This window comes from Erithacus rubecula (genome assembly GCF_903797595.1).
Source record: "Erithacus rubecula genome assembly, chromosome: 10".
Lineage (NCBI taxonomy): Eukaryota > Metazoa > Chordata > Aves > Passeriformes > Muscicapidae > Erithacus > Erithacus rubecula.
In genome coordinates this window covers 7,000,188-7,018,251 of record NC_136662.1, presented here as the reverse complement: position 1 = coordinate 7,018,251, position 18,064 = coordinate 7,000,188, and the positions used below count along the sequence as shown (strand labels likewise).

General features: G+C 36.4%; 1 protein-coding gene across 4 annotated transcripts in view; it reads right to left on the bottom strand.

Moving 5' to 3' along the window:
* The window catches only part of CAMSAP2 (calmodulin regulated spectrin associated protein family member 2), a 78,883-nt gene that overhangs the window by 59,674 nt on the left and 1,145 nt on the right, over positions 1-18,064 (bottom strand). For all 4 annotated transcript variants that reach the window (XM_079313556.1, XM_079313557.1, XM_079313558.1 and 1 more), the window contains exon 2: positions 6,709-6,968. In XM_079313556.1, the coding sequence (XP_079169682.1) occupies positions 6,709-6,968 (260 nt within the window). The remainder of the gene's footprint in view (positions 1-6,708; positions 6,969-18,064) is intronic.

The window sequence follows — 18,064 nt, the reverse complement described above, 5'->3', positions numbered from 1 at the left end:
TTTAATTTCCTGTCATTATTCCAAAAGCAGCAGTTTGATTTAGTAGCTCATGCATCTTGTTTGGAAGATGTATTGCAATATTCTCTTCTCATTTTAGTAAAAGATTAAATCTAGTTACCACAATTTTACATTAGACTAAGCATGAGAAAATGTGCTGCTATTTCTAAATATTTCCTACTACATTCAGCTGGCAAGGGCCAGTGTAAGGGCAGCTTTGTAAACATCTGTATCCATCAGAGATTTTATGGTGGTTCTGAGAAGACACTTTCAAGGCAATACAAGCAGTATAGTTTATTCAATAGCTCTGCACAACTGAAATCAACCCTACAAGAAATGGAAAAAAGAACAATCAGATTTAGTTACCTTCTAGGCCAGAATTTTCAGCAATACAAGTTTGAAATTCCAGTTACGGCGCTGAAATCCTAAGACCAAAATATTACACAGATTTTTGTACTGAAATTAAGGATGCTGGATTTTAAAAACGGAACAAACAAACAGCAACAACTAAAATTAAAGATAGAGAAATTGCAGAAAGCCTTAGGTCATCCCTCCTTTGTATTCTTTATAGACACAACTTGAGTGTCAGTAGTTTTGCTACCTTCCACATTAGTAGCCACACTTGGTGCACAAATTGAGCAGACAACATTCCATGAACATCCAAAGGATGTTGCAGAGGCCTTTGTGGCTATCTAAGTCTTCTACAAACTTCTGATACAGATATAAAGAAGTACAACAAACCCTACTATAACTCACACTGATAACCTGCATGTTTTGCAGTCACTAAATTCTAGACAAACATATTACAGAAAACATCCCAAGACACTGCTACTATTTACATGACACATAAAAAAACCATTTTCTACATACCAGAAAAACATAACTAAATAAAAGCAGAAAGCAAAACAAAATGCCCAGGCTATGAGTCAACAAAAATTGCTTTAAAACAAGAAATAGGATATTAAATTCTAAGTTAAAATGGCAAGTGCAGAATGAGCTCTGTGGAGAGCTGTAGCAATTCCTGTGGCCCAAGCCTGAACTGGCACCCTGTGTGTGAGGCAGTCTGGTACAAAATTACTGTGGCCAACAGCTGACAGTGCAGTGCTGACAATGGTGGGATGGTATATTTGACACAGCAAACCCAGCAAAAATACTAGATCTCTATTTTCAAGCAAATGGGAACCTGATAAGGAATGAGTGTGAGAGATGAGACTAGAAATGGAACAAAAAATATGGAACCCCTAAAGATTACATTTTCCCAGCCCAAACCCAGAGCAGACTGGTTCTACACAGCACATCAGACTCACTGAAGTCAGGTCTGTTTCACCACTATATTTGCTTATTATTTTAATCTTCTATGGAACACACTACTATCAAAGATTATTTTATATCACAAGGCAGTTAGAATCTGGTGCTTTAACTAACAAATTATGGTATCTTTGGGCTGAAGTCAAGTAACTGCAAATTCTTTTTATGTGTCTTCATCTAATAACTAATTTACAATATCATGGAATGGAAACTTGTTGCATCATGCCTAAAACCAGGAAAAAAAAATTCTTCAGGGCAGAAACCACAGCTTGCTTCTTTGTTCTGTGAAGTGCTTAGTACACACTGTGCTGCTTTGCAGACCAGAGTTAAAGATGCTGTACAGCCTGGAAGTGCAGAGACTGCAGCATGTAGCTGCAAGTACCTTGGTGAGCTGCTGCAGCCCTTCCTCAAGGAGAAACACACCTCTGATGAAAGACACTGTCATTTCCAATGATTGCAGTCTGCCAGGGAGACCAAAAGTCTGGATTGCAGGATGAGTTAACCACTTATTGTCTGTTATCTCACCCAGAAGGAGAGCCAGGTTTTGGCTGTGGGTACATACACACCCAGCACTACCAATCCCCCAAGTCCTCCTGCCTTCCACAGGAGTTTCGCTGGCTGTGATTAATTCCACAATCACTTCTGCACAACTGAAAAACAAAACTTGTGCAAAGGTCCCTGGACTCACCTCTGCTACCTGCTCAGGGGATTCACTTCATTTAGCTCTGCTCCAGTCCTGGGAAATGAGTACCCCTTGGCAAGTGGGCTACCATAGGTGTGATCTAGAGCTCAGTTCCCAGGTTACATGCTCAAAAAACCTGCATTTGTGCTCCCTGAGACACCCCCACACTGCAAGGCACGAGAGCAGTAACTGGAAGAAATGCAGGTGTTTGCCTCAAACATGCACTCCTGATGACTACTAACCAGCTAATACAGGCACACCTAATTATACCTCAGCTATAGTCCAGAGTCACAAACTGCTACAGAGAAATTACTGCCAGACTTCCTCCCAACAGACTTCTTCAAGGAAGAAGGCAATTTGCAGCTAAATGGATATACAACTTGCATGACAGTACACTACTTCTTATATTTAAACCCCATACACGTAAATAATGTGTCAGAATTAGCAAAGTAGCAATTTTTATTCCTACCAGCTATTGTGGACTTATTGCTGGGGTTTTGCAGGAGCCTCTCATTCCCTTTCCATCTTGGCTGAAAATTGTGGAACTTTATGAAGGATTTAGATGTTACTTGATTAATGATAGTAATGGGTGTAAGGTTAAAGTAGCTGCTCAGCTGGTTGACTTTCTTACAACACTACTCTTCTGAATTGAGAGTTCAACTTTTAACAAGTTATGCTTTTCAATTATATTAGGCATAGCATGGCTTTTATACTTTTCCACACTGAAAATATAGAAAAATATTTGTATGGCATATTTTTTTGGATATAGTATTTATACACAGGGTATTCAGTAAACTTTTTCTAGTCACTAAATTTTATTTAAGAACTAAATATCTTAAAATGCCTTAAAAAGTTAAAAAGTTAATAACTAGTTTTTGTAGTCAGCTGAGAATGGTTTATCAACATAGAATATTCAGCTAAGGCAAATAGATTCTTCTGGTGCAAATTTGGTAGAAGTCTGATATCACTGTATCTCTATACCCCCAAAAAACACTGGTTTTAAACAAGTATTAAAGATTTGACATTATTATTCCTCAAGCTAGAAATTCAGGTAGTTTTGGCCCTGTCACATTAGGGACAGAAGTTCACTGCTGGTGTAGTTATGTAACTTCAGTGTCCCTGCAAACTGAACTGAGATGCTGATTTTTTCTTCCCTTCCCCACATGGCAGAAGTGCAATGCAGGGACTTGAGGGAAGGAAAGCATTTCTTAATGCCCCTCTGAATCTGTTTATTCTTCTCTTCACTTGAAGCAAATTGAAAGAGACCATATGAATACCAAGTGACCAGCCTGATTAAATATCAAAATTCTTGTAAAATGATTTGGCATGGAAAATAAATTATTCGGTTAATATAAAATTCTTGTCATAATGGAGAAATTTGTATAATAGTCTCCTCTGACCTACTCTGTAAGAACAGATATATATGTTTTTAAAACAAAGAGATCCAATGCTTATATGAGAAAAATATGAAAAAAACCAAACTGCCTTCTTGTGAATGTGACATTTGAAGGTTTCAGCCCGTTTGGGTAATGAAGAAAATACAAAATTAAAAAAAAAAAAATCAGCATACAAAAACAAAGCTAAGCTTGACTTGAACAGTGATCTATGTATATTATAGTTGAAAGCATTAGAAAACTATTGCATCATTATCAGAACCATGCTGAATTCTCATGCTATTTCTGATAGCAGGTCAAAATCTCACACTTCCATATGGGGGTGCCTGCTGAAGACAGATTTTTTTTTTCTTTGTATGCAAATGGAACTTGCCAACTGATATAAATATCTTTGCAAAGTTTTTTACAAATTAGCTTCCATAATCGCTTTAAACATCAGACAATTCTTTTTGTACAGAAGTATAATTTCTAGGAGAAAAATACTCTGGTTCTTGATTAAACACTTTCAATTCCAAGCTCTGGACTATTTCTGCACTGTTTTAAGTATAGCAGAGCAGAGCCAAGACCATAGAAATTTCAACCAGAAGAGAAATAACATGCTATTTGGTTCTTTTGCTCCCCTACCAAAATTAAAAACAGGATGATCCTATCAAACACAGAATTAACAAAAATAAGCACATAATTCAGTTTTAATATTTGCAATACATGGAGAACAGAAATAGATATACCACTGAATAACCCAGAAATAAAATAGGTGATGTGAACAAACCAAACATGAGAAAAAGTAAAAGAATTAATCAGACCACACAGGGAAGGCTTTAACAGAAGCCTTTGCTGCCATGGGTTAATGTCCCAAGTGCCTCTTTCCTACCCCATTCCACCAGGACAAACTGATTTGTGTACATACACACATACACCAGTGCATGTACACACACACAGAAACACACACACACAGCATTTGCAGCCTCTCACATCAGGTACTAATGACAAAGTGCCATCTATCCTGACTCCAGCACAAAGCAGCATTTGCTAGACTTTTCAGACATAAATATGTGAGGTGCTTCTGAGAAAAATTCCACCTAAGAGAGAGAAGACCAAAATGCTTGCTCCACTGAGCAGTCACATGTGAACTAAGTCAACAATTCATCCCCACAGACGTCACTGTGCAAACATCCAGTCCAAGGAATTCCGAGTCTGTTGGCCACAGCTACACACGTTATAATACACGTGTAAAATTAAAATATTCCATACTCAAATCCCTTTCCATAGTTCCATTCCATATTATATCTTGCCCCTTTTCAGCTAGAGAAAATATAGTACACCCAAGCTTGTAACAAGAAATAGCCACTAACAAACACCAATACCTTCCCCTTATTCCTGGGGAAGACAGGCTAGCAAAGGGAATGACAACCACACTAGTTCTATTAAATTACTCAAAATTGCATTTTACATGGGTTTAATACAATCTGGTCTGCTAGAGGAACATGTGTTAATTACAAATGAAAACTTTATGTTCTACAGAACTGAAAAAGAAAAATTATTCCATGCTCTAAAACAGGACATACATTTAAATTTGTAAGACTTGTAGAAACTGTGACATATGGAATAATAGGAAAGGCATCAAGGAAAAAGACTGTCAATACTGCAACAGCCAAATTTGAAGTTCTCTGCCAACTTTACTAATAGCATCACAAGGAAAAGGGTTGAGGCTTTCCAATTAAAATATAATGCTGCTGCTAGGAGCTTGCATAGGAATGAGAGCATGGTTTGACAGAGTAAAACTCATGGGCTCAGGATGTTAGTATGGAGACTACAGCTTCACAGCCATTTTTTGGTAACAGTTGTTTTGGGCAAGGCTGTGTTTCTGCCCAAGCCAGTTGTGTTCCCTGTCCTCATCACAGCCCAGCTGCCTGTGAACTGACAACATCAACAGTGCACCCATCTGTTACTGGGACTGGAGTGGGGACCAGTGCCCTGGGCACAGCAGGAGCCTGGGGACATCAGCTCTTAGGACATTCATGTGTCAATAATTTCCTGCTGACTATACCTAAACAACACTGGGAAAACACACAAACAGCCTCTCAAGCATGGGGGAAATAGAAAAGGACTACTGAAATGCATTTTAAGCAACATCAATTATTAAACCAAATATCAGCAAACCAAACTAGGTAATAATTACACCTTTTTTTTTTTCAACTGAACTCTGGGAAGACATGACTCTTACAACTACTCTAGACAGTGATCAAATTAAAACAATCAAAGGGGGAAACCAGAGGCCCATAAATGCAAGTCATTAACATTTTCCTTCAGAAGCAAGAAGAGAATTAAGTTCTACAATAACATAATCAGTCAGAAAGTTTGTTTCTTAAATGCTTTGAATTCTGTGAACAATAGGAACACTCCTAACCACCCACAAGAATTACAAGTATCCTGCAAATTTTGCATCACTTAGAAACACTGAATGATTTAGACTGGAAAATACCTGTAAGATCACCACAGCTATATTCATTTCCACACACCTTCATTTTAGAGGCAGCTACAGGTCACTGACCACAAATACTTTGTTTACTTCATTTATTTTCTATACTAAATATTAAATACAAATATAAAAAGGTGAGTATTTAAAATTATTCTTTACTTTATACTTTAAATACATTAGCATCTTATTATATTATGCTGCCATTTGCTAAACAAACATATGTAGACATCCTTTTTACAGTTAATTTTTTATAACTCAACTCCAAACAAAGAAGAAAACCCATGACTTTAGAGCTTACTAATAGAATAAGTCATCAGTTGAACTGCATTAATTAGCAGTTGTATAAAGCAAAGACGTATTATTAAATGTCTCCATGAAAAAATACCATTGTTGTGTGTTTTACATGACTTAATGTGAAACAGGTAACTATTCAATGTTATTAAGTTGAATTCAAAAATTTTTTCAAGCTTTTAACCAAAGATTTCTACCCAAGAATAATGTTTTTAAACTTTTCCAACACAGAAATATTCACTTACAGTCAGTGCTGTAAAACTGAAATCAAAGTGATCATATTGTCACTGCTATATTGAAAAATGTAACATTTTAACTACGTAGGAAGATAGCTGTCTTCTAGCATTAATACAGAAGAAATACATTTGCACTGACAGCTGATGACATGAAAAAAACTCCTCAAACCAAAACAATTATAAACTTCCCAGTAATGAATTCCACTAAACTCCTGAGAAAAATACTTCAACATACTGATGCATTTTAGAAGACAGATCTGTAGGTATTGGGAGTACACAGATGGAGAGAAGAGATGTAACACACAAGATCTGAACACTCACCATCTGAATTGGTTTTTTGTGAAGATCTCGTTCAGTCACCAACTTTTCTTGGTCAGTGACATAAAGGCCTTTTTGTGCCAGGGCTTGTATAACAGCATCATGACCTAGAAGTGGTTTTGCAGCATCACTCTTGAGAATAAGGCTCCCAGCACGACAGTAGAGCTCAGCAGACAGCAGCAAGTTAACAACAGGTGGTTTAATGTGCTCCTGGTCGTACTGGTCTGTGTAAAATGGTTCTCGGAGTTCTTCTGGAACATTTTCTACAAACACAAAGAGAGCACAAGTCAGTATCAGAAAGGATAGTTAGACTTTTAAGGGATTCTTAAAAACTGTATGTGAACTCAAAATTATGTCAAAGAAAGCTTAACCAAGGGAAGGCCAAAGTCTATACCAGCAATTATGTTATAAAATACTGGGAAAAAAATCAGACAAACGTAATATTTGAACTATAAATAGAAACTTGAAAGAAATTTAAAGTGTCTCACGCTGCAAAGGCCACAACAGAAGACCAACTGTGGTTTACAGCATCATTACATTAAAATGTCTTGGCTTCTCCAAATACATGCCCAAACATTCTCATTTCCTTTGGCATAATATTATATAGGTCAGACATAGAAAGGCAGAACAACATCCATTTAGACACAAACCCTGGACTCTATTACAATAACAAAATGGTACTGAAACATTATGTTTCACCACAGAAAAATTCAAGACAAAAAGCAGCCTTCTAGTTTCCATATATGTAGGAGAATTTTGATTACTATACTGTTTATTTTAAAGGCCATGCATCACAGAATGATGACAATTCAGCAGTTAAGCATATATATATGGGCTTTTAACTGAAATTAGAAGAACGGAGAAAGAAGAAAAAATATTACCACTTTGTTTCTTACAAAATACTGAGTTCTTATTGGCCTTGTTGTGTTACTGACTTCCCTTTAAATCATAGTTTTCCTCTTTTTTCAGTGAGCTGGCTTAGCACCCACAGAAAGCTATGCAAGATTTTTTCAAATTTATGCTGAGATCTTAACTGCAAAATTAGCATTCCAAGACAATCCAACAATTTTTTCAAATATTGTACGTAACATAATACAGCAGATTATATTTATAATTATCTATCACAAAAGTAATAATTATAAATTAATTAAATATGGTACTAGATCAATTTAAACTAAATCATGAGTCAAGTGGAAAATAGCTTTCAGATTTTCAGGCATACATGCTACAAGATGCTTCATTTTCCTTCTGGAAGAATTTCATTGTCTATTGTTGCAAAATTAGTTAAGCCAACAACATTTATGGGATAAAGAGCATGTGATTTTTTTCCTGAGTCCAAAGGCAAAAAGCCTATTTAATTGCTAGAAGAAAAAATAAGTGTGTAGGAAAGCAGTGATGCAACTCTTAGGTTGCTATTCCCTTTGCCTTCAGCTGGATAAATGGCCAAACAGACAAGGTTTGAATCAGTCTGGAATAAACAGCCCAGTAAGGGTGGAGCAGAAGAGAGAGAAAAAACAGAACATGCCATCACAAGATAATGACAGATTATCTTTCTCCTCATGCATATTCTACTGCAATTCATGTGCTTCCATCAAGGGCTTTGGAAGGTGCCAGCTGCCTTCTAGCAGATATGTTTTATAGAGTGCAAAAAGTGAAAGAAATATTAACACATGCTTTAAATGCCAGAAGGATGGTAGGAAAGGGTAAGATATTGCTGCTTCTTTTGTCAATTTAAAGTATCAAGGGAAAGAGAGGCATAGTTTGTAATTTGCTTAAACCATAAGCCTAAATTTGGCAAGAAAACTGACAGTTCTGCTTTAGAATACAGATCAAAATATACCATCAGCACAAACACTGCCCTTTAAAACACAAATCTAATGCCTAACAGCCCTACTTTTTTACAAGATGACAATAAAACTGCTAACAAAAATATCTACCAGTGTCAGAAGACATTTCCATTTTCCCTTCCACTTCCCAACTTCACCTACTGACTGTAAGATCCAGACTCATCCAGTCCAATAAAAAGCATTTCTAATTGAGGATCTCAGCACTGCTAGATACCTGCTTCCCAGGTATTGTTTACATCTATATCAATTCTACCTGACCATCTTTCATTTCCCTGTTTGTCCACACACGGTTTATTTAAATACTAGGCTTGTTATTTCTGAAGTCCCAAATGATCCATCTCCAGTACCAGGAGCTCAATTCTCATCAGGACTTTATCCTCTACAATTCCAAATGCCAACTCTTAAAGCATCTTTATGCTATTTCTTCAAGCTAGAGAGGATTAGAAAACATTTTTTTTTTTTGCAAATATCTCACAATGCACAATGCACACACAGCAGATCTTGCTTTTGGAGAAACACAAAAAAGCCCACAACAAAAACCCAACCCAACCAACCAAATAAAACCCAAACCAAAATTCACACATCCCTGCTTTGAAGCAGATGAGATTTTCAATGGTGATGGGGGGAAGCAGGGAAGAACAGAAAACCATTTGCAATTTCGTAAAAGACTTTCAAGAACCTCATTCCTATATGAAAAAAACCAAAAAACCTCCTTAAGGCAGGAGTACCTAGCTACACAGTCACACACTCTGTGGTTCAGATCCACTGAAGACAATAACAGATTTCAAGTCTGAAAATTTGACCCAGAAGAGAAATCTCAAGCCAGTAAATAACAAACCCAACACCTGTTAATTCTCCTCTTCTGTATCTCTGAAGCACACCCTAAAGTGATAAAATGCAATAAATGCATTTATCATGAAAGAACGGCTTCCGCTGCTGGGACTTAGTAATTAAAAACTCAATACAGTTAAAAACAACAACAACAAAAAATCAACATGATGACTAGCAGAGGCAAATAGAATTATTTATAAAGCTTAGTTCCACTTCTAAAAATACAGAAAAAGACAAAATGACATGTATGCCATTTCTTTTACTTCATTGGTGTAAACAAAAATAAACCTGGAAAAGAAACTTACCGGTCTTCATAAAAATAAAGCCAGAAAAATAAACTTATTAGAAAAATAGAATATGGAGACAAAGGGCTAGGAAGAGAAGCTGTGGCTATAGCCATATTCTGAATGTATAAAAAATGTGAAAGCATACAAACAAGGAATCTGGTGCAACAAGATCAGAATGCTCTACAAAAATTCCTGTCAGAATTTCCTCTGCACAAGCAGAAACACAGCACTTTCTCCCACTTCATAACATGCATTAAACTGTTCGATATCAGAATAGCTCTTGATAGAAGGTTCAAGTTTTATTCTCACATTAGAGTTCAAAAAGACAACAAAAAGCCCCACAGCAGATAGGTAACAGACAGAGAATGCCATCTCAGAGTAGAAGTCCTTCCAGAATTGCCCCTGGAGTCCTGTGGCAGGGAATTTCAAGGCTCCATCCAGTTCTCAGCAGATTACCAGAACAACCAGAAGGGTCAAAAGCCTTTATTAACAATTCTGTCAGGACTAGAGATTGTTCAACAGGCTCTGCTAGACAGAGAAGAACCTTAACACTTATCCCCTGTAAGTGCATTTTACCAGTCCTTCCTTTGCCCAGCTGGCAAAGAGGAATCTTTCAAGATTAAACTCTGAGGTAAATGACCCCTTTTATAAGGAATACCTTGTTGCACATATTGTCATAAAGTAAATCTGACCTTGAAATCCCTGGTAATTGTGTCAGAGGGGTGTCCTGGGGACAGGGAGTGCAGCCAGCTGAGCACATGAAATGCAGAGGACACCCCTATACTGGGGGCAGTGCTGGAGAAAAGGTAAAGGAAGGATCCACCTGCACCCTTCCAGCACCAACAGGTTTTAGAAACATGGACTTGGATAAGTCTCAGGCCTCAAGAGAGACCACCAGAGCATAGGCACAGGTTGCCTGGGGACCCAGCTGTGAAATTGCCATCCACAGGGACTTCCAGAACTATTGATGAGGCACTGAGAAACCTCTTCTAACTCTGAGGCTGACCCTTCCTGGAGAAAGAAGCTGAACTAGATGACCACTCTATGTTTTCCTAGAATTGTGAGCAGGACCACAGCTCTGGAAATCCTTATGACATTTTAAAATTTGTAAATATTGTACTATGAAGAGAATAAATGAAGCTAATGGGCAAGTTCAAGACACAAAGAAAAAAGAAATAAGCCCATTAGCCCAAAAATGTAACTCAAATTTAACCATCAGGCTAACTCAAAAAACAACATATCTTGAGGTAATTTTTCATAAATGATCAAGGAATCAAAAGCACTGCAGATACTCTTTATAGAGAAGAAAAAAAGTTAAAATTTAAGAGCTTATTCAAAGCTTTAAAGCAAACACAGAATTATTATTGTTCCCTGTTTTGATTTAACCCTAGCCCCAACTAACTTGCCCAGCTGCTTGCTCTTTACCCCACTCTCCCTGCTGAGATGGGAGGATGGGAAGGAAAGCTGGCAAAAGGTAGATCTCACAGGCTGAGATAAAAACAGTTTCATATTTGAAATAAAATCAAATATTCTAACAATAATAACAATGAAAAGGAAAGAGAGAACCCATTCCCAAGCAGTGATCAGCCCTTCCTGGCCAGCTCCCCCAGTTAATCCTGGACACAGCAGCCACGGGTTGCAGTGGCCCTGTGGCCATGGGTTGCCATGGGTTGCTCACACTCCACACTGTGAGATAGAAATGCAACTTAATTTTCCATAGACCATTTTAATGGAAAGGTATGGTTTAAAATTAATTAATGCATAGTACTATGGAATTTACCTTTAAAAGTTGCTTTATAAAAAATCCTCTCCACTTAAATAGGTATGAATTATTCCTTGGAAAACAGTATGAATGTGAAAAGTTTATGTTTTCTTTAAAAACAAATTGCTTTTTTTGGTAAAGTTTCCATGCTTCCACACAGATGAATACACTCCCTTACACAATTATTTTTTCAAGTTTGCATCAGTGAACAATTTCAGATTTATGAATGTTTGCCTTAAGAATGTCCAAGTGCTTAGAAATTTTTGTCAACAAGGTCTCCATGTTGTTTGTTTTGTTTTTTTTTTTTAATTCCTGAGGACAATATAAACAAATTAAAATATTTTGCCATGGGCTTTCTAATTAAATGATGCCACCATTTTTGGGAGCCATAAGGCCACATTAAGCCTCAGTCAACAAACTTCCTCATTACAGGTTACTGACGTCAATGCACAAAGACATTAAGAACAAAATATTTGTAGAAGATTGAGGTATAATACAGAATTATTTAATGAAAATTCTAGTACCTTTAACCACTTCCTGGTGCAAACCAGTAGATGAATGCATGCCAAATCTTAATGGAGTTGACAGTTTTCTGCAGGTCAGCAAAGGTATGCTTTTGCCATGAAGTAATCATGTCAAGTTACCTCATTCAGACTCCCACTTGCCAACAAGGATTCTGGTGCCACATTTACAATCTGGGCACAAGACAGCAGAGCTTGCACAGAAGTCAAGAATCCAAGAATTGAAAATGGGTCAGAGAAGACAAAATTATATTATTTAACTTCTGGTGAATTTTTTGACTCAATAGAAGAGGGAGGCATTTCAATTTACTATTTTATTTTGGAGATAACCATCATGAAACAAGACTTTCAAACAGGACATGAAAAACAAAATGATAGAGTAGAGATTACCAAATAATTTTTACTTTTTGGTTTGTTGAATCAGTCTGCCACTTCCATTGCTGTTGGCTAGCAGGCTGTAGGTGCACTTCTGTCAAGAGACAAGTATCTGAAAGGCCAACACTCAATTTATGGCACACTCAACTCCAGGATAGCCATTCTTAACTTTGTCCACCTTGATAAGATGAACTCAAGAGATTGTTGAATTTACTATCACAGAAGTACTATGAACCAACAGATTCTATCCTCCTGCCTCTAGATGCCACAAAAATAGACCATTATCCACTGCTTCAACAGCTGTTTGGCACTTAAAAAGGATTCCTCATTCAAAAAAAGGAAGCAAACAAACAACAAAAAACCCAAACCAAACAAAAAACCAAAGAAACACTAGAAAACCCCACAACCCAAAACCAAACACACCAAACAAACTCCAAAACATTTAAGGAAAAAACATGCAACAGTTCTACTTTCATAGCCTAACCAGACTTCAGTTCTTTGAACACAAAGTCATGTAAGAAATGCTCTATTAATTGTCACACTAAGTGTGTATTCCATCCAATATTCTGCCTTCAGCAGCTCCTCCCAAAACCTACAGAACGTGTCTGGTACTGGCATTTCTTATTAAAATTGGAAGATTAGCATCTAATTTACTAAAACCTGTGGATTGATTCAGGTTTTAATAAACAAAGGAATGGCTTAGAGTTAACCCTGCCAATAAGGGGATCAATTTTCATTAACATAAATGCCTTCAGAACTTATTTTTTGAGAGAGGCAAATTATGAGAAATGAAAAGATAATAGTATAATTACAATCCTATCTCACCCAGCTTGCACCTTGATGACTATTATAGACAAGTTATGATTTAAGTATCCTATGCAGCATGGAAAAAGCTGTTTCAAAAAATTAGAGATAAACATTTTTTGAACTTATTATTAGGCTTTATAAAGCCAGAGAAAATTTTTTGCCAGCCACAAGTAGATATATGTGAATGGACACATCTTCTTTGGTGTCTAGCTTACAGGTTCTCTCAGTGTAAGACTGCTTTTAATTGCATACAAGAAAACATGTAGGAAACAGCCAGAACTATACAAATCTTACATCTAGCAAATAGATTTCAAACGCTGCATCTCAACGCTGTAGCAGAAATGTTTATTATTACCATCTGATGCAGTAATAATGTACTGTCCAATTGCACAAAATAAAAAGTAAGGGGGAGGAGGAGGAAGAACTTTTCTTGAGAGTTTTTCACTTCTATCCTCATTTTCCAGAATGATCAGCAAAAATGATCATTCAGAGTTCTGGGTTTAACAGAGCTAGTATTAAAAGTTACTAATTTCAGGAGTGGAATTGTAAAGGCAAACAGGCTAAAAAGCATGGATTGAGTCATTGAAAGAACAGGTTCTATACCCCAAAGGAGGTGCATTGTCCACTGCCAATCCTGCAACTGTCCCCTACTGATCACCTTCCCTTACATTTGTACTCCCACAGTCTACAGCTTCAGAGGACTCTGCCAAACCTAACAGATCCAGAAGCTCTTATAATTTTATGTATTTACTTCAAAAAAAGTGATCTACAGTCAAACTACATTACAAATGTGTTCTACAGAAAGGAGTGACACAACCACCTTCCAAGTAAAACATCTCAACAGATTTGTCTAATCCATTGATTTTAGTAGGATTGACTGAAATATCAATTTGTCAGCAACTATTTTAGAAAGACGATGGAATCTAAAAAAAAAAAATTCTCACTTGAATCTCAACCATTTGTATTTGTAATCCAAACCCTTCTACAAGGTTTTGCTACTGCCAGACTGAATACAAGTGAAGAAATGAGGTCTGCTAGAAAAAGATTAAAATGTGTTCTGGCCTAAAACACCCCACAAAACAGATGAGAATATTTAGCTACAACTTGTTTCTGTCAGATACACAATGTTCATTTCCTCCCTTCATGGTTCTACTGGCAACATGGGAAAAGAGCAGTAAGTAGCCACATATGAATTCTGAAAACATTAATCATCAGCAGAAAACTATTTTTAAGTTTCTGGGGTAATATTTAGTTACAGATTATGCAATTTGTAATCTAGTGCCTCAAACACCTATAAAGGATACATTTAATGTTAAAAGGTGTATGGACAGTTTTGACTTCAGAAAACACAAAAATGTTTAGGACAATTACTCAGATTTATGCAGCTTTTATTTAGCTTTTAGTTTATTCCTGTAAAAAACCCAAAAAAACTCATGTTAACCAGTTAAATGTTTTACTGTAGCAGAATAATATGTTGTATAGATAGTAAAGTAGCAAGAGCTTTAACTTGACTTAAAACTATTCCCATAATTTTCTGAAAATCATACACATAGATACTCCTAACTTTTGTAACTAAAAATTGGGTGAAAAGCTGTTTGAAAAACCATTTCCCAAGAGTGCTCAGATAACCCCTACCAAATGGGAAGAACATTTACTTCCAGGTTCAACAACTCACATCTTTCTTCACACTAGACAAGGTTGTAGAAAAGTAATTCCAAGATACAAAAGGATTGAAAGCACTTTGGAGGACAAAATTATAATTCAAGATAATTTTAACAAGTGGAAGGAGTGGTTTGAAAATAGGATGCAGTTATGTAAGTAGAGCTGCAAAGCAGGAACCTACAACAGTGCAATTACAAGATGGGAACAACTGAGTAGGCAGCAGCTCTGCAGAGAGATACAGAGCTAAAGTGAATCACAGACTGCATGAGTCAACAATTCTAGGCCAATGCAGAAATGGCAAACATCATATTTTAGTGAATAAATCAGAGCATTATAGGTTGGAAATATGAAGTAATTTTTCAAATTTACCTTGTACCGTTAATGGTTTCACTGGACAAATAGATCCACATTTAAGTACAGAGCTCATGTAAACCAACCACAGGAAAAAATTACATGAAAAACCAATCAAACAGAAAACCACCCAAACCAACCCCTAATAAATACAGACAGCAAAAAATTTTGGCCTACAAAAAAGAAAAAAGTCTATTTTGTCTAAACAATATAACAGACATTGCTTTTATTATATGAAGGGTGTTACAAAAACTTAAGGTGCACACTATTCTCAAAAGCACCAGGAAGACAGTAAGTAATGGCTAAACAATGTAGCAAAAGATATCAAGATTCTGTTCAAACATCTAAAAATAAATAAGGTCCAAACTGACTGGAAGACATACTACAGAGTCTATAATTAGAGATTTTTGAAAAACAGGCTAAACAAACATCTGTCAGGAATGACATATATTTAGCTCAGCCTTTCTTTAGAAGCATGGATGGATAACAAATTTTTCAGGCACATTTTCTATTACTATAGCAGACTGAGAAGGCAAAACCTTCACATTCCAAAATAGTGAAACCCACTTCTGTTGCTTTAGAAATAAAAAGAGCACAGACTACCACAACATCACAACATTTTCCAACTTTTTCCTATGAAGTAAGTCCCATTATACTTTTAGGTTGAAGGCTATAGTGTCTGTACTGTTCATCCAGTTCTTTGGGAAGAAATTCTAACTGAAATGGTTGACTGCCAGCATTGGGAGACAAGGCTGAAATTAAGTATTTGCACAATCATTTCCCCCTTTTATAGTTCACACTTGTTAATTTTTCCCCTTTCTGTTACTGCACGTTGTGTCACTTGAACAATTTGGTTATTACAAAACAATTCATCTGACATGTCCTAACACTGATCTATTGTCTTGCAGCAAAACACCAAGGCACAAAATCCTTCACACCCTCAACACTTAAATACGAATTCCTTCTTCAATTAGTATTTCTTAAACAAACAATTCTTCATCTGAGATGCCTTCAACATGACTGTTAATACATTCTTACTCTCCTATGACACCTCACTAATAAGACAACTTCTTTTGACCTGCTTGTATTGTGGGTCAAACTCTACACTTGCAGTTTTACCAAGGAAAATAGCAATAGACAATTTGTCTCTCAGATTTCGGACTCAGGTATCAATGAAACAGCAAAAGTCATTACTAATGTCAATGAACAGTACCTATTTCAAAGTCTTTTTGCAAGAGCAAATTCACAACATGTAGTCAAGCTGTATCCACAACTCTGACTGTATTGAAATAGAGTTTTAAGACAGTGAAAGCCATCCACTGAAAGAGGTACCCCTTTGATACATAAAGATTTTGATTTCTTTAATGGATACATGATTGTAACAACCAATGCTTTTCATTAATGAAAGTGAACTGTATTACTTTGTTTCATAGGCAGTAGGGGAAAACTCTTCACCTTCCCCTACAAACTTAGGGAACTTCAATAGTTCAAGCATAAATAAAGAAAAAACAAGTGAGGTCCCCATAAACACACTAATCATCCTTTGTATTTCCTCTGTACAAATGTACATAGCAATAGTTAGAAGACATGACTGCGGCTGTGATCTATTCCCAAGAACTAAAATAATTTAACAAACCCAAACTTCCTTCCTTCTTGGAAAAGGTGAAGGCCAGTTCTTCTGTTTCACTCCAAGTATAAAGGAAGCATTTGTACTGCAGACATGTAAGTCCTGTATACTGCCTTTCCTTACTTCAACTAAAATAATCTTTGAAGTTCCTAGTCACATTAACCTAGTGGAAGAACTGGGATCAGAAACACTACAGATGTGTGTGCTTAACTCTCTTCCTACTGTTACATTACTGCAGTGTTTAGAGAGCAGATGGAACAATTATTCCCTCTAATCGTGTTTCATTTGAGCATCTCAGAACAACCCCAATCATGAAGAGAAAGACTAAAGGAATTTGGTTTGGATCACACTTTCTATAAAAAGTAGCAGAAAAGTGCCCTGCAAGCAGCTTTACACATCCAATAGAAACTCAATCAGTATAAACCAAGACATTTCAACCATAGGATGAGAGTCTGTCCAACTCCAATAGAAAAAAGTTTTCAGGTTAGAAGGCTGGGTTATGTAATTGCACAAGCATTGTACACTCAGAATCCCATGAGCAGATGCTATAGAACCAAGCTGCCTAAAAATAAAATGATCTCTGAAAATGTTGACTTAAGTACTTCCAAGAATTTTCTCTACTATTTTAACCTCTTATACCTGCATAGCTAATAAAACCATATATCAAAATATTACTTGTTCAGATTTCACAAAGAAAAGCAAGTACATTTTATCAACAAATATTTATATACAAACAATATTTTGATACTTTCTTTCTTTTTAAAGTGATACACTCACTGAAATGTAAGTAGATTCAAACACTTCAGAAGTGACTTTTTGGAAGCATCACATCAAATATTATGAGTTCCCAGAAGCATGGCCCATATACAGGCTAACCCTGGCTAAATACATAACAGCATCCTGGCCCTAAATGCAAAAGGTGCAACATTCCATAAGGAGTAACCTTTTCCTGTTATTTTACAAAAAAACAGAGGCAAAAGTAATGATTGTTGATATCTACCTCACCTTTCCAAAAACCACATTTTTGAAATCCACAGAAAATCAAATTATTACAATATCACAGCTATACTAAAGCCAAAACTCACAAACAACAAGCAAACAACCCTACCTACCCTCAAAAAATATGAAAGGAAAAAAAAAAGAAACCAAACAAAAAACCAAACAAAAATCCAAAACAAACAACCAAAACCCAAACAAAAACCCCCCAGCTTGGTAAATTTTCATAATGCTTCCCCCAGAAGACCTCTGCAAGTCTGGTATTTCTCAAGGCCCAGTAATATTTCAGGCAC